General features: G+C 36.4%; 6 protein-coding genes and 1 pseudogene across 7 annotated transcripts; 1 reads left to right on the top strand and 6 right to left on the bottom strand.

The window, feature by feature from the left end:
* Window positions 1–38: 38 nt before the first annotated feature.
* Window positions 39–3,183, bottom strand: LOC149702375 (uncharacterized). The gene is made up of 10 exons (XM_089867114.1): window positions 3,135–3,183; window positions 2,753–2,943; window positions 2,533–2,677; window positions 2,024–2,384; window positions 1,841–1,951; window positions 1,329–1,429; window positions 1,029–1,240; window positions 815–965; window positions 369–744; window positions 39–298 (listed from the first exon to the last, which is right to left on the bottom strand). Exons 1-10 carry the CDS (start codon window positions 3,181–3,183, stop codon window positions 184–186), a joined length of 1,812 nt encoding a protein of 603 aa, XP_089723240.1. The 3' UTR covers window positions 39–183.
* Window positions 3,184–3,621: 438 nt separating this feature from the next.
* Window positions 3,622–4,309, bottom strand: LOC149702374 (glutathione S-transferase Mu 1 pseudogene; annotated as a pseudogene).
* Window positions 4,310–4,708: 399 nt separating this feature from the next.
* Window positions 4,709–5,466, bottom strand: LOC149702373 (putative sodium-dependent multivitamin transporter). The gene is made up of 4 exons (XM_089866185.1): window positions 5,334–5,466; window positions 5,092–5,276; window positions 4,907–5,010; window positions 4,709–4,834 (listed from the first exon to the last, which is right to left on the bottom strand). Exons 1-4 carry the CDS (start codon window positions 5,436–5,438, stop codon window positions 4,770–4,772), a joined length of 459 nt encoding a protein of 152 aa, XP_089722311.1. The 5' UTR covers window positions 5,439–5,466; the 3' UTR covers window positions 4,709–4,769.
* A 74-nt stretch (window positions 5,467–5,540) lies between these two features.
* Window positions 5,541–7,779, bottom strand: LOC149702372 (sodium-dependent multivitamin transporter-like). The gene is made up of 6 exons (XM_089867113.1): window positions 7,156–7,779; window positions 7,027–7,092; window positions 6,821–6,963; window positions 6,043–6,213; window positions 5,833–5,971; window positions 5,541–5,765 (listed from the first exon to the last, which is right to left on the bottom strand). The coding sequence occupies exons 1-6, from the start codon at window positions 7,519–7,521 to the stop codon at window positions 5,541–5,543; spliced, it is 1,110 nt and encodes a 369-aa protein (XP_089723239.1). The 5' UTR covers window positions 7,522–7,779.
* Window positions 7,780–7,916: 137 nt separating this feature from the next.
* Window positions 7,917–11,428, bottom strand: LOC149702371 (SUZ RNA-binding domain-containing). The gene is made up of 3 exons (XM_089866183.1): window positions 11,327–11,428; window positions 10,571–10,860; window positions 7,917–9,715 (listed from the first exon to the last, which is right to left on the bottom strand). Exons 1-3 carry the CDS (start codon window positions 11,384–11,386, stop codon window positions 9,592–9,594), a joined length of 474 nt encoding a protein of 157 aa, XP_089722309.1. The 5' UTR covers window positions 11,387–11,428; the 3' UTR covers window positions 7,917–9,591.
* On the top strand, window positions 11,382–14,623 carry LOC149702370 (putative sodium-dependent multivitamin transporter). The gene is made up of 13 exons (XM_089866169.1): window positions 11,382–11,461; window positions 11,666–12,288; window positions 12,471–12,536; window positions 12,598–12,717; window positions 12,789–12,943; window positions 12,998–13,138; window positions 13,209–13,347; window positions 13,477–13,684; window positions 13,749–13,903; window positions 13,965–14,167; window positions 14,231–14,343; window positions 14,450–14,471; window positions 14,535–14,623. The coding sequence occupies exons 2-13, from the start codon at window positions 11,935–11,937 to the stop codon at window positions 14,578–14,580; spliced, it is 1,722 nt and encodes a 573-aa protein (XP_089722295.1). The 5' UTR covers window positions 11,382–11,461; window positions 11,666–11,934; the 3' UTR covers window positions 14,581–14,623.
* Window positions 14,624–14,701: 78 nt separating this feature from the next.
* LOC149702369 (uncharacterized) lies at window positions 14,702–16,128 on the bottom strand. 2 transcript variants are annotated; one of them, XM_089866176.1, is made up of 5 exons: window positions 16,020–16,128; window positions 15,579–15,951; window positions 15,424–15,510; window positions 15,131–15,355; window positions 14,702–15,052 (listed from the first exon to the last, which is right to left on the bottom strand). In XM_089866176.1, coding segments are annotated over exons 1-5 (975 nt in total). In that variant the 5' UTR covers window positions 16,022–16,128; the 3' UTR covers window positions 14,702–14,764. The 2 variants fall into 2 exon arrangements, with proteins under 2 accessions (XP_089722302.1, XP_089722303.1); XM_089866177.1 differs by lacking the exon at window positions 16,020–16,128 and having other exon boundaries at window positions 15,129–15,355; window positions 15,579–15,941.
* Between the last annotated feature and the right edge of the window lie 554 nt (window positions 16,129–16,682).

Here is a 16,682-nt window from a genome sequence, read left to right as displayed (position 1 = left end):
TTTAACTCACAAAGGTTCTGACAACACTGCATGCACCGAAGTTTAAGCTAAGGGACAAGTCTAGTACTATCGGAGATATAAAGTATTGTTTGTTTATTTTTATTTATTAATTTGTTTGAAGAATAATGACTATGGTCCCAAATAGAGACTCCTCATTTGAATATTAAACAGGCAATAACTCACTTAAGGATGTTTTTCCAATGCCAAAGACGGTAGAGTTCCGTTGATTTTATTGGTGTCTTTTACACAATGACAATCGCAAGGTGGTGTCGCACCCCGATTAACGGGTGGACTTTTCCTGTAAGTATAAAGACAATCCACAAAATGAGAGGTTTTTCATTTCTGTCAATTGATATTGAAACACTTACGGTTCTTGATCCATATTGAAATAGCCTTGACGTTCAACGCAATAGGCCACTGCCAATTTTCGCAGATCTTTGCTGTACGTCCAGACATCGTAAAGGGAGAAAACGGTGGAAGTACTGTCGATTAGCGCCTTGGAAGCGTTCGTTTCACGAAGTAATTGATCCAGAGTGTGTGGCGAAACATTATTCAAGTAAGCGAAAGAAGCGATTTTAATTATATCGAATACATCCTTGGGTTGACCCAATATTAAGTCGACGATGTCTTTAGGCCATTCTTCCTTTGGTTTACCCAATTCTTCTTCCATTAGTCTTAAATACTTTAAATTGACAATAGGCGTGTCGTTTTTACCGGCCGCAGAAGGCTCTGCTTTTATATTAGCTATTCTCAAAATGATAATAGCGCTTTAAGAGTGGGATATATCTTGGAAAAATTAATTCTATTTACGTACTTGTATTGTTATGGGTTGGAACTTGTAGTTCCATAGAAGCCATTATGGTTGTAAAATGCGGAGCATCTAGAGATACTTCGACTGAATATCTACCGGATGTCGTAGCAGTAACATCCAACAAGTAAACCGTTGACTCGTCAGATCGATTTGTCTTTAATTAAGAATTGAAACTATAAAATCATTCATTTGGAAATAGTTCAAAGTGCGAACTTACGTCTATTTTCAATCCTGGTACGCTGAAAACCATGTTTGATGGTCGAGCACTAGGAGCATGTCTAAAGAATTCGACATTATCCTTACAGAATTTGATGGAATAAATACTTTCGCCTCCTTCCAATTGGTAAGATGCCGAAAGCTTGACCTCGTCACCAACATGAACCACTTCGGGCGAATGATGTAGTTCAACATTTTTAAGGCAACTGCCGTCTATATATACAAAAGGTCGAAAGGGTATAAGTTAAAACCAGGAATACATACAGCTACTAGGGATCATTGCGCCCCAAGTGACTCTTACAGTTCAGAAGAAGCAATAAGGCGATCAAGCCCAAAGGAATCTTTCCAATCTTCATCTTCAAGACTCGTACTTTACCGCTGTTATAGAGTTCGAAAGTTAAACTAAACGGTAATCACGAGAGAGCTTATTTTTGACAGAAAATATTATCTATGAAATGTAATTCAACACCGACCTTCGAAAGATGTTTATTTAGACAATATCACAATTTTCCCAGACTAACTTTGACTGGCCATATGTGCTTTTTAATAAAAAATGTATAAACAGTTGTTAAAATAATCTCTTATTTGAAATAAGAAATTCGATATTGAAAGACAATTAAATAATAAAAGTAACATAAAGTCAGTATAGTAGTTCAGTTTGAATTTATCAGTATTTTAATAACTTGGCTGATAGTGTACCGATGTTAAGAAAGAGATCAGGTGTTTTGTCTTAAGTAGTATTTATTTTTATTAATTTCAATAAAAACAATGATTCCAGTCTGGAATAGAGAAGCATAACGTACTTAAGGATGTTTTTCCAATTCCAAAGACGGAAGAGTTCCGTTGATTTTATTGGTGTCTTTTACACAATGACAATCGCAAGGTGGTGCCGCACCTTGAGTTCGATTAACGGGTGGATTTTTCCTATAAATATTATGAAGACATCCCCAAAATGAGACGCTTTTCATTTCTGTCAATTTATATTGATACACTTACGGTTCTTGATCTAGGTTGAAATAGCCACTACGTTCGACGCAATAGGCCACTGTCATTTTTCGCAGATCTGGACTGTAAGTCCAAGCGTCGTAGAGGGTGGCAACGGCGGAAGTAACGTCAATTAGCGCCTTGGACGCGTTCGTTTCTCGAAGTACTTGTTCCAGAGTATGAGACGAAATATGATTCACGTATCCGAAAGCGGCGATTTTAATTATATCAAATCCATCCTTCCGTTGACCCAATATAAAATCGGCAACTTCTTTAGGCCATTCTTCCCTCGGTTTATTCAGTTTTTCCTCCATTTTTCTTAAATACTTTAAATTGAAAAGACGCGTGCCGTTTCTACCGGCAGAAACGTCCCCTATTAAAAAGGATAACAGTGTTTCTAGTATAAAATTCACAACTGGAGGTCAACAAATTCCAACAGTCGCTTCAAGCCTAAAGCGACAACCTGAGCTAGACTGGGACGTATCAATGAGCCTTGCTGGAAAATATTTCTAATTACATACGTGCACGGGGCAGAACTTGTATCTCCTTAGAAGCCGTTTTGGTCGTAAAATGTGGAGCATCTAGAGTTACTTCAACCGAAAATCTACCAGATGACGCGGAAGTAACATCCGACAGGTAAACTATTTGCCCCTCAGATCGGGCCGTCTACAATTAGAAATCAAAATAAATCCATTTAAATGAATCAATGAAAGTATTTTAAAATCATTTCAGGCGACTTACGTCTATTTTCAAGCCTGACACTCTGAAAACCCGGTTAAAGGGTGGGTCACTTGGCGTATATCTAAAGAATTCTTCTTGATCTTTATAGAATTTGATCTGATGCAACGTTTCGCCTTGAGAAAACGAGTAATATACCGAAAGCATTACTTCATCCCCAACATGAACAGCTACGGGGGAATGACGCAATGTAACTGATTCAAGACAATTGTAATCTACAGACAATCATAAAGGTTCGAAAGAGCGTTGGTTATTATTATTACGAGGAGTGAAGAACCATATCCTTGTTTTTCACCCTCTCTTTGTTTGACGTAACGAATGAATTCGATACTAGCAATGGAGTTAACCCAAGTACAAAGAGACAATAAAAGTACACGAATCTTACACTTGACAAGAAGCAGTAAAGCGATTGATCCCAAAGGTAACTTCTTCATTTTAAGTATCGTCCTTTGCCGCCGTTAAAAGCTTAGAAATTTAAACTAAGCAACAATTAAAGAGAGGTTCTCTTTTATATAAAATATTATCAATTAAATGTAATTCTACACCGACGGTTTGAAAGATATATAGAAAAAATCACTAATTAATTTCAAAGAAAAATTGCCGATGAAATCAATAGACTTATAATAAATGATTGCAACTAACTATAATAGATCTCTAATTAGACAGAAATTTAATATTATCTTGTGATAAATCCAACAACATCGAAGTAATAGAAAATAAGTTAGGTCCTTTAATCGTTTCAAATACATAAAAGATCAAAATTAAAAAATACAAGTACTACAATATGAAAACAACTCGAAAGTCTTTTTATATTGGGTTTAATTTGTTTCCGATGTACTGATATACAAATAAATAACGTATATCTATTAATATCTATTAAAAAATGGCTAAGGCATATCACCAAGACCTCCAAATCGGGCGATTGGAGCATATATTGGCCATCGCTTGTACGTTTTCGAATTCATGTATCGTTGAATGTTCGGTAACGATTCGATTCTTCGAAGAAAATTCTGGAGATTTTCGAAATTGACGAAAATATCAGGCGCTAACATTCTGTTGTGATCCAAGGCTTCGTAGAGGAGAAAGTCAACGTACGTCAAGGAGTCACCCACAAACCATTCCCTTTCGTTTAGGTACTTCGATAAAAGGTCCAATTTATCGGGAAGTCTTTTCAAATAATTCGGTTTCAAGGTCTCAAACGATGTATTATACGCAATCTGCATCAGTCCCTTTAAAAGATCAGTTCCTTGTTGTTCCACCATGTTTATCGTCGCCCTTTCTAGCGGTGTCTTCCCAGAGAGACCGTGTTTGTCCGACAAGTACCGGAGGATGGCCAGGCTTTGAGTAATGACCAAGTCTCCGTCGATTAAGTAAGGTAAATTGGGGAAGTCCAAGCCAAGAGAGTTCTTGTCGTTGAGCCACTCGCTGCGATCGTAAGTGGGAGCTCCGGTGAATCCGTATCGTTTGTCTTCAAACTCCGCCTCGACGTGGTGCAACAGAAACCTGATGGCTTCGGCCAAACCTCGTAGATTCCAATAACCCAAGATTGGAGACATTCTTCGCGATTAGTATATAATATAATTCTACAAGTATTTCGAATCGAGTGATATAATCTACAAGTACGACCGTTCCCTTATATACTAGCGGTGTTGAGTATAAGTTTGATAACGAACAATATACATAGGTGATACGAGAAACAGTCGACTCATAATCGTACCATATAGATTATATTATAACAATAGGTTCATCTGATTCTAAAAGGAAAAATATATTATTATTGTATCGCCTATCTATGAAATTATTGCTAAAACCATGATTTAATCAGGCGTTGTTGTTGCCATCAGCGTTAGTAACACCGGACAGTGACGTAATTGCGCAAATAATCGCCAATAAAGTATGTAGAAAGTGTAGTAAAATTGATTTTCGTTTTGTCATCCTCAGTACAAACCATCGAGCCTTCATTGTTTAACAAATTCAATAACGTATATACTTTAAAACGTACAAAGTTAATTTTATTTATTTATAAATTAACTTTTGAATAAAAACTTAAAGGTACAATCCCACTATTATTACGACTTCTTCTTTCTATATTAATAAAGGAAAGAAATTTGCGAATTTAGTAACGCAAATTATTTTAGAGTTTTAATCATAAGCTACCTGAAATAAGGTTGCAAATCTCCGATAAAATAATTCCGAAGAATAGAGCGACTGAAAACCCAATAAGGGGGTACCACATAAAGGATATTTTGTATATTGCTAAGCTGTAATGATATGTATTAAATTAGGATTGCCATCCATAAGTGGCGTACGACACTAAATGAAAAGTGTCAGACTCGTTCTACCTTTTCTCATTTGACGAGTTAGTTCTAGTTCCATTTTTAATTAAGAACGGAATTATACTATCATCGCATTCGTCCGTTGAATGCCTAAGCATTGAAATGTACTTCTGTCGACCAACGTACACCGCATTACCAATTATAATCCAAGCTGAAAATATCATACCACTAAGCAGACCGGAGATACAACCCTAATTTACAGCAAATACTTTAATGTCTTTTATATCATTATTAAGTTGATTTAAAACCTTTTTGGTTAATCTTCTATACGATAAGAGAAGTAAAGAAACTGCTGCGAGTGGTCCTCGAAAGATACCATTCATAATATTAATGGCTTTTACACCATTACCCATTAAGGGTATCGTGAAACTTAATAAAGTGGCCGCGGTACCAAATGCAAAACCTATAGCGTTTGGTGTATGCGTGTGAAAGTGAATGAAAGGCAAGAAAACTCTTCAAATTAATTTCTTACTTAAACACTTGCAAAGTTTAACCGATCTAATATCATCTTGAACAAATTGCGGAAATAATGGTCTGATGAAATCTTCCATGGCCAGAGCGGCGAATGAATTAATAAATGAAGAAAATGTGCTCAAAGACGCGCTAATTATTCCTGATAAGGCGACTCCCTTCAAAATTGGATAGTTTCGAAAAAGATCTCCGATTGTGTAAACAAAAACCTAGAAGAAAATATCTAATAGTAATTAGAAGCTGGTAATGACAATTGTACGTTTGTTGGGGTCTCACTTGATCAAGTCTGTTAGTTCCGGTGTAATTAGGAAAATAAAGTGGGTTGCACTGGCCATATTCAATATACATAACCGCTGCCGAAATTGCCATTAATATTGCCACGAAGCCAAACGCAATACCGGCAAAGATAACCGAACTAATTAATACGTTAATGTTTCTAACTTCAATTGACTCCATTCGAGTATTTGAAAGACCTTTTAAACGTACTTCTTAGCTATTTTGTCAGATTTAGCTGCTAAAACCCGTTGCAATAGAGCTTGGTTAATCAAAAACAAGTCTAACGCGGCAATTTGCCCTCCAACTACCACGGAGTACATTGTGTAGCGAGTGGACTCATTTTCCGTCCAACTAAAAACGAAAATTACTATTATTATTAAGTATAAATAAAAGCAAGAGTGTAATTATGTCGAGAGCCGGGGAAATTATACAAGCCTCAAGTTCAACTTGGTAGACGCGTAATTTTTACTCCATACGTTTTATATTACCTTTACTGCCAGTAAAAATAGGTGAATTCGTCATCGTACAACGGTTTTTTACCTGCCATATGCGCTACCGAAACTACCTGAACCTGAACTTCTAACACTTCGGTAAAGTAAAACTATGTTAAAAATGCTCAAGGCTCTTTAACAAAATTTGCGTAAACTTGTTTATCAAACATTGCGGTCTGGCCCGTCTAGTTCAACGCGTACAGTACAGAACCTAAGTTTAGAATAACCTTGAAATTCTTAATTTCTTCGTCGCTCGTGCATACAACGGAATATTATTATGTAATAAAATAACAAACTAGAATGCTTTGAGAAATCCATTATCCATTGATTTTTGCCAAATATTTTGAAGACCACCTGATCGAACAACACCTTGGCTTATGACCATTAAAAACGTTACGAGAATCAGAACACACTGAAAGGCATCTGTCCAAACCACGGTTCGAAATCCACCCTAGTATTAACAAACGTTTAGTATTGTAACTATGAAATCATTTCGCTATATATATTTCTTAATACTGACCACGGAACTATAGGCGGTGCATACAAAACCCAATACTAAAGTCGTTTGCCACGTTTCAAACGGTGTTAGAGTGGTTATGGATAAAGACGGTAGGTATAACACTAAACCCATAAATATTAACTGAAATTATTTAGGAATTAACTGTAATTAAAGTAACGTCAAACTGCGTTATGGGAAATCTACTTTGTGTAGCGTGTAAAACAGAGAAAGCACACGTCTTGTACATCCATCGAACCGTATTTCAGTTAACTACGTTTAACGAAAACCTACAATTAAATCGTGAAATTGGAACAGTACTTCTGGTGACCATACCTCAAAGACGCTGAGATATTTGGACTTTCTGTAAATCGGTACAACAAGAAAAGCTAACCAAATGATACCGAAACACATACTGAACTGATAGAACACACGTTGAACTCCGTAAGCGTACGTTTCACCCGTAACAGCGGTCAAATAAAATGCCGAAACTGACGTAGCGATAAGTGACAATGCCGCTGGTAAAATGGACAAATCGCGACTGGCCAAAAGAAACTCGGTTAATTTACTACCAACATTTGTATCATTCTTTTCCCTATGATTAAAATATAAACTTAATAATACGCAAAAAATTAAAACCGTAAGAATGAATAGATAATCCGGCCATTCAAGGTAAGTTTTGGGACTCAACAAGATTGACATGACGGCCGTTGTTATCGCGTTTGAAGCGAGACGCGATCAACGGCTTAATGTGTGTAGAAATGATGGAAGAGTAAACGTACGGAAATTATAGCAACTGCATTTACTACTTCTACGTGTAGTATTTGGATGCGTGACAAATACCAATTTGAAATTTTAACGATGCGAACTGACAGGTATTATGTGTCGTGGATTGGAACTTGAAAAACCAGTAAGCCTACTGTATATAAATACCTGATTAGTATCTTCGTTAATAAACAACCGTATTTGAAGATACGAGACTACATTGACCAGACGCGATCAGGTTTATAATTATCCTGATCTAATTTGTGTCGATATTTCAATTTGAAGGTCAACTATAGAGACTTGTTGTATAACGGATGAAAAAAACATTGAAATCACCATCAAAGCTTTAATATTCAAAAGTTCTTCCTTTACAACACAGGCTGTTTACTACAATAGTTTAATAGGCCGTCATAAGTAACATACAGCCGTAATAAGTATGACACTCAAAAGAACCGTCGTGGCAAAATACCACCTACTTAGAATTAAGGAAAGTGCCATACTCATTGTCACCGCGTTACTTACGAGGTCACTAAATAGACAAATTTAGCACAGCTTGTCCATTATTTTTTTTTAAAACTAAGTAAATTTAAATAATAAAAAAAAAGAAAAAGGAGGATGACCTTTCATTAACCCCTTCCTTAAAATTTTTGGTAATTGTCAAAATTTGTATGTATACCTTTATCGAGTCGTTAAACGTAAGTTGAAAGGTCAAGATTGTTATCTCCCTATTTTGATTGGTCAGTGTTTGTATTAAGCTTTTTAGAATTCTAAAATATCGTATAAGAATTATTTTAATCGAGTATAATTCTTATATAGATTAAGTTTTAAAGTTTGTGCGAAGCGACAAAGGCGGATATCCATCCGCGTTTGTTTGTTCATCGATTTGTACGCGAATGTTTTTAAGAGACTCGCTTTGCCCCCAAAAATGGAACACTTTTTAGGGCAAGACAAGCCGCTTAAATACTACGCGTTTTAAGAAAATTGGTCGCGTATTTAATTACCAGTTAAATTTTATATCGTGTACATTAAAATGAATTTATAGACTGTTTTTTTGAGTTTTTTTTGAGTTTTTATACAATTATTTTTTTCCCAACTATTAAAGAGAGAGTAAAACCAAATTCTTCTAAGATTTCATACTCCCTTTAAAAGTTTAAATCAGAACTTCATCATAGTTAGCATCTCCCAGAAAGAAACCATCATGTATGATCACATCAAACTCTCACGGAGTCGTGACCGTACTTTCGCACCCACAAACTCTACCGCATATATTTTTCCTTTTTAGTATAGTAAGAGAGGTCATGCTCCCTTGAACTTTTTTCTCTAATTTCTTTTAATTAGATTAGTAGAGTTAAGCTAAGCTTGTAATACGTTGATCGCGATTTAAGTGGTCAACGAGAGAAACTTAATCGTTTTGCCGAGTGACCATTTGTTGTATTTGTTTTTTTACGCTAGCTAAAACAACATCCGTGGGTTTTTCCTTGTTCGTTAGTTAAGCGATTAGTTTAACTAATTAACTACTAGCGTATACTGATTGTAGCGCGAATTAAAGAAACAAAGACAAAACAGTCCAACTGTTTTAAAATAAATCAATGTATAAAAATTATCAGGGAAAAGTCGTAAAAGAATTCGTAATTCGTTAACTCTAGATAATTGTCGTAAAGTAACGGAGTAATATAAATAAAATTAAACGTTAATTAAAAAGGGGGAAAGGGGAATTAATTAAAATTAGGTAAAAACACGCTGCCAAGGTAATATTATATTTTTACTCTCATGAAACGTTTTTAAATTGTTCGTTCAAAATTTGAGAGTATTTTCATTTTAGTTTTTCCAAAAGCCATTTTTAAGATTTGTATCCCTTAAAACTCTTTGCAAAAAATTTTTTTAGTGTAATTACTTTTTTTTTTTTTTTTTTGCTTTAAGCTAGTTTAGGTTTACAGGCTTTTGGTTTTGGGATCGTTTTGTTTACAAGAAGTTTAGAACGAGCGGCGATCTAAAGCGTCTTTAGTGCTACCTATCTTGGTGAAATCCTTTCGATCCATCCGGTCCTTTTGGCTGACGTATCACGCATTTCTCAGAGGGTAAGCTTCCAAATGTTCCTACAAGTCCGTCGCTGTTTGCAATTTTTAAAGTACTGAAAGATCTCTTAATGTTAATAACCCCGCGGTGGTGTAACATTCCCTCCCTCTCCCTACCTCCCCTTCCAAAAGACGAACCAATCAAGTATTAGCATAGGTTTATGAGATATGTCCCATAAGCGTGACACTACCTATACTTTACACTAGACACTTACAGCTCGAGCTAGTTCGAGAATGACGCGGCAATAGGGAGCTAACAGTTCTGACCCTGAAACGTCACACCCTTCTATCTCTTACAGGAGTTTCATCCCCCCTAACGGTTGGAAACAGTATTCTATGCGCAAAAATGCCAACCAGAGAGGGGCTGCGTGACGTCAGACTATCTCTTCCCCCTAGCCAGTTGTTAGCTCCCTATTCATTACACGCGGTTTTGCAGGACTTCCATCTTCCTATTTAGTCTGCGTTACTAAGCCTTTGACAGCGCCTCACCAGGCGTCTTTGCTTTAGCTCGAATCTATGACCTACGTCACTTATTTCATGACAAGCTCCAGTTTCTAAGTTACCAGTGACAAACTTATGGTGAACATATCTTACGAACTTATGCAGTATCAGTGAAAATGAAAAATGCTTCTATTAAGGCACTGTTTTCACCTTATACAACAAGGTTCATACAAGGCTTTTGACATCGAAGTGCCATAAAATTTACCAAAATATTTCTTAGTACAATAAATATAATCCAATCCAATCCAATCCCTTTTCCCCAATTTTGCAAAAACAAGTATTTATTTTCCCAAATTCTTCTTGATCGATCGGTAACAACTTCCCTGATGATATTGTTACATTTTTCCCTGAACGCTAAGTTTGTATGAACCCTATACTTGATGGTTCCTTTTGTCATTGTAGATTCGTACTTTTCTGAAGATTCCACGTGTTGAGCCGAGCCCAAGATTCGTAGTCTGGCTTCGGCATATTCAGCTTCCCGTTGTTCTAATGTTTTCAGTGGTTGTTTTGTAGGTGACTTGTCACTTGTTGTGTAGTGGCCCGCTTTGGCATCAGTTGGACGCTTCAATATTTTCACTTGAGGAACAGTGATGACGTACTGTGTGCGAGTTGTGTCCTCTAGTTGCATTTGAGGCGCTTTGCCATTTTTGGTTGTGTCAACTGATTTTACTTTCAGCTCCTCAAGTTTCTTCTCGAGAACCTTAAAAACCAGTCATTCCCAAAAATCAAGTTGACGCCTTGGTAATTTCTAAATCGATCCCAAAGTTAGGTTTACAAAGGCCCAAGTTTAAACGAAGTTTCCAATTTCTTTAAGATAAGGAAATTACGAAGTCACATGGACTATTTTAAGATCTTTGACCTCTTAATGATCCTATTTTTGACATGTCCCAATTTGGTTGCCCCATATGGGAATTAGACCAAGGTCACGGTACTTCCGTGTAATAAACCATTCGGTACTTTGTCAAATTAAGTTTAAAATGGCTTAATTATAATTATCTCATTTAATTTAACATAATTAATTAAAAATTTCAAGTAGTAGGCTTAGCGAAAAAATCCATTATTAACCTTTATATCTTAATATCATTAAGCTTTAGTTTATATACTTTATTGAATCGTGTTAATAATAATTAGGGAATTAATTAAAATAATATTTAAGTTAATTTTACCCCATTTTCAATCATATCTTCCCAACTGTCGCAAATTTCATCCGACACGTCGTCTGCCATGTTTTTTTTTCCTAATGAGGAATTCAGATTGGTCACGGACACCTTTATCCTAAAAGTTACCGTAGATGACTAGAGGTTAGTTCATAAAGCCAAAATATCAAAGATTTTTACGTAAGAAAGGACATAACCTAGAATTTTCGCGGCAAAATGCCAGCCATAGATATCGAAAATATGCGATGGAAACTAGCCGCGCAATTTGAATTTCGAATGGCTTTCTGTAGAATAAGCTTTGATACAGGTTTATTAACAACCGTATTAAAATACACCCTTTTGAAACAGAGTGGCTATGGTGAGAGCGCCGCAAATGCAATTCATATCTAGAAAACATTAAAATTTATATTCCAAAACACGTTAAACATTTGTTGAAAATACTTAAAAAATTTAATAAACTTTGTCATTTGGATAAAAGGTAGGAGGTGTCTAAAGGAAATTGTAGGTGTTCGATTATACTAGTGTCGGTTTGGAGTTTGTACTTGTACATGTATACCCTTGTAAAAGTTGTTGTTTTACGTGCGAACTGTAAGTCTAGTTTGTTATAAACGTTAAACATGTCGGTGACGCTCAATGGACAGATGTTCTTAAACTGGTCAGATTACGGTTTTATCGTACTGGTCCTTGTAATATGCATTGTTCTTAGTGTATATTGTAAACGCGGTCAAAAGCAATCAGGAAATACAGACGAGTTCTTACTGGCCAACCGTACACTGTCAATCTTACCGGCTTCAATTTCTTACGTAGCGACCTTTATTTCACCAATCACAGTGACCGGGGTGACGGGTGATTTTTACCTATATGGTAGCGAGTATTTCGCCCTACCCGCAAGTAGGTTCTGTGTCCTGATTGTGGTCGGCTATTTAATGGTTCCGATTTATAGAAAAACCAAGTTCTTCAGCATATTTCAGGTAAGAGAGCTTTATTTTATAGTGTTTAAGTATTATCGTTTACAAGCGTAAACACGTTATGACGTTTACACGTGGGTATTTTTAATTGCAACCTTGCTGCAATTTTGAGAGACGTTGTTCACACATAACTCACTCTGTTGACTGCTATTACATTGAAATAAATAAAAGATTTTATACAACAGCTGGTGGAGAACCGTTTCGATGGAAGTGTACGCCGTTTATTATCCTTCATTTACATGTCAAATAGGGCAAGTATAATAAGCTTCAATTCAGATATCATCGGTTCTAAAAGAACCAAAATTATCTTAGCTTCTTTACTTGGGTCTCGTATTGTATCTACCAGCGTTATCATTGTCTCTCTTGACCCCTTTCGATACCGGGATCATAACTTGCGTTCTAGGGTTAGCGTGTACCCTTTACAGCTCCTTCGTAAGCTCCATGATTAAAGTTAGTAGGTAGACGTTCGCGCAACTTAACCCGATAAACCAACAACTAAATAGGGAGGATTTCGTACCGTTGTTTGGACTGACATCTTGCAATTCGTCCTTCTCTACTCGGCATTTTTAATGGTTATATTTCAAAGCCACATAAAATCCGACAGCTTAAGTCAATTCTGGACTAAATCAGTCAATAATGGCTTTCTAACAAGCGTATAGTAAGTTCAGTGTAATTCTAAAGAAGTACTTGCTTGAACTGAACATAATTTCAGTTGGACTGAAAACGAAAAAACGCGATGTAGCATCTGGGCCATGATTTTTACGGGCGCAGTTTACGGTATTGAAACCCTACTGGTTAATCAAGCTATTATTCAGAGAATTTTAGCGGCCAGAACAACTGTGGTTGCCAGAAAGTAACGCGAGAAATAGACTTCTAAAACACTTAATGACAAGTTGAGCTAAATTCGATTTTAATTTGATTAGTACGGTTTTCCTTGGCGCTGTCTTGATTTTGCTCCTTAAGTTTACGGTCCTCGTAGTAGGAGGAGTTATGTACATCACCTACGGACAATGCGATCCCATGAAACTTCCGGAGTACACCGGTGTTAAAAGACTTGACCAAGTAAGGAGAATTACCAAGCCCAGATTGTCGTAACCTCCAAGTATGAAAAAGGAGAAATAGGACTATAACATCCCCGTATCTCTTATAGAACCTTAGGTTGCTATTCTTAAACCTAAAATTCTTTGACAGGTATTCGTCTACGCCATTGCGGATCTGTTCAACGATTTCCCAATTCTAAAAGGAATGGCCATATCAGGAATCATCAGCGCCTCATTAAGTACATTCTCATCTTACATCAACACCTTCGCGGGATTAACTTTGGAAGATTTTATAAAACCCCTCTTTCCGAGGTTGACCCAAAATGATAATAATTCCGTCAAATTATGCGTGTTGTTGAGTAAGAATTCGGAAAAGGGTTGCCTTTCACGCGACTCAACGATAACGTTAACCATTTTAAAAAGGTTTCGCGTTTGGAATTCTGGCCACATTATTAAGTTTAATCATGCCATACATGGGAAACGCCGTAAACGCTATTAACATCATAAACGGCGCATTGCAAGGTCCGTTGGCCGCGTCTGCTTTCATAGTAGTATTTTATAAGAAAATTACCAAGAAGGTATGTACTAAGAATACGTTACAATATTGCCTAGGTTCGCCTTAAACCATCTCAATTTCAGATTTGCTTGTTCTCTTTAATATTATCTGTAACATTCAATTTATGGATCATAATAGGAAACGCTTTATACGTTTCTAAACCAAACTATAAAACTTTGAGCCATTCGCTTGAAGAATGCCAGGCTGATTACTGGATAACAAATTCAACCGCTACGAACACAACGAGCCTGTGGACTACCAACATATCTGAACAGGAGTCGAAGAGGTTAGTCTGGTTTAAAAATAAATGCCTGTAAACTTGTCTGTTAAATCGCTATCATCACTACAGCTTCTTCATGCCGTTCTATAAGATTTCCTACATGTGGTACTCTCCCATTGGGTTTGCGGTTAACTTCGTAATTGGCGTAATACTCGCGGAGGGTTCTGACGTGTTATTTGAAGGTTAGATTGTTTTATACCACATAATTCTTACACACTTCAATCAATACTCCTCGCTTTCATATTTTTAAAACTATAACTTTTTTTCTTCGCCTTTTCGAATTTATAGGGCGAAGAAATGTTTCCGGAGAGTACGTCATAATGATTAACACTGTTAATTAATTATTCAGCCTTAAGGCGCCGTTTCTTTACAGGAAAAACAGTGGAAATACCGTACCAGAAGAAGTGCCTCTGACATAAATAGGCTTAATAAGTAGATTAAACGTTGATAAACCAATTGAAATTATCACGTGGTCAAGTATTGAGTATCGAATAAATTTATAATCTAACAATAAAGTAAATTTCAAATATATAATATTAAAGCAAAACCATAAAACGTAAAACCATAAAATTTCAATATATTATTGGATATTATTATCAAGTATTATTGCAGCATCTTGGGGACGTAAAACATTGATTTCGTTCCGACACTTCTCGATCTGGGAACTCTGGCTCTGCCTTTAATCGGGGTATCAATGCCACGACAAGTACTTGAAATTGAATCTCTGACAGCGCTGGTTCTGCCTTTAGTCGGGGTATCAATGCCAGGAGAAGTACTTGAAATTGAATCTTTGACAGCTCTGGTTCTACCTTTAGTCGGGGTATCAATGCCAGGACAAGTACTTGAAATTGAGTCTCTGACTCGCGCCGGTTTAGCCGGTGAAGGTAATACCTAAGCGTACACAAAAACAAAAATATTAAAATTTGTTTACTATGTAAAATACGGAGAAAGGTTCCAACAAACCAACACCTCAACTTCTCCCAGTAACTTAGCGCGAAGTCGTTTCTCTCGATCAATGTAATATTTCTTGGAATCTTCATCTGACATACATGGAATAACAACCCACTCTATTTCACTTTTAATAAAATCACCGCTTAAATCCGCGGCTTCTTTCTTTGTGTCTTCATCTTCCACCGCGTAGCCTTGAGCTTCCCATTTTTTTAATTTAAATGGTTTCGAGTCTGAATCCATAACCTGCATGATAATATTAGCAATAAAATTCGGGGAGGGTTAAAAGGTCAAGTATAAAAATCCTCGCTTACAGCATGAACCACTTTTTCCTCTCTGGTCGGACCACAACTTCTTGCATTAGGGTTGGTCGCAAATGGTTTCGAGTAAGAATCCTTAGACTGCATTATAATATTAACAATAAAATTCGGGGAGGGTTAAAAGGTCAAGTATAAAAATGCTCGCTTACATCATGAACCACTTCTTCCTCTCTGGTCGGACCACAACTTAATGCACTAGGGTTGAGACGCGACGACCGTTTCAATTTTAGACTAAGACGGGTGTTGACAACGTTTCCGAAATCAACAGCCATCTCTGGTTCGCGATGAACCCTAAGTTTTTGTGGTGTCCGAATGTCCGGTTTTTCCGTTACCACGCGTTTGGGTTGTTCCCAAGTTTGGGCACGAGAAGAGGCTTTCTCGATGTCTATCATAGTTTGAGTAAATTCTTCCTCCATTTTTAGACTTCGAAATGTCGAGTTGCAAAGTGGACTTTGCAAGAAACTTCGGTTCATCCCGATACGTTGAGATAATGGTTGAACTTCTGGCGAAGAGGATGCCGACCTGTGTAAGACACGAAGGAAGTTTAAATCGTACAAAGCACGAGCTAAGAATTTCAATTTTAAACTTACATAATTACGATAATTTCCTAATTAATACTTTCGAAAATATATAAAACCGCTTCAGTAACTAACTAACTAACTAACACCGCGTCAAAAACTTCAAACTAAAATCGAAAAATATATAAATCGAAATGATAAAATTAGAAGTGGAGTCACCTATTTAAAGGAAAAAAAGAATCCCTTCCAAAGTTTATCTAAAATAATGTAGAAATCTCTATTAAAAATAATTAAAACAGATATTGAAGTTCAAAGTTCAAATGGCATAGATCTACATTAATTTCTTAATGAATCATAAAAAACCACTTTAGATTATAACAATCACTGTCAAAATTTATTTATTATTTTTCAAAACACAATATTAGCTGTCAACCCTTCTAACACACACACGCAATTTTGAAATAATATTATGACGTGTTCTTGAGACGTTTCTTAGAAACGAGACAAAAGTAAATATGAATTTATCGATTACTCGATGTGGGTCGTATCCATTGTTTATTTCGAACCGATCACGAAATCTACATTTGCATTGATAAAATTTAATATATATCAAGCGTGGGTTTAGTGCAAAGGAAAAACTGCCGGACCCTTGACCATTGGTCTTTGGAAAAAGAAGAAAATCCTTACTCTGGACAGTTACTGGAGGGAAATTCCCCCGAAACCCTCGAGCTCATA

The sequence above is a fragment of the Phalangium opilio genome, unplaced genomic scaffold (assembly GCF_054372755.1).
Source record: "Phalangium opilio isolate 3A_F unplaced genomic scaffold, DU_Popi_V2 ptg000017l_1, whole genome shotgun sequence".
Taxonomy (NCBI): Eukaryota; Metazoa; Arthropoda; class Arachnida; order Opiliones; family Phalangiidae; genus Phalangium; species Phalangium opilio.
Note: the sequence above shows the minus strand (reverse complement) of the source record. Positions and strands in the feature narration are given on the sequence as shown.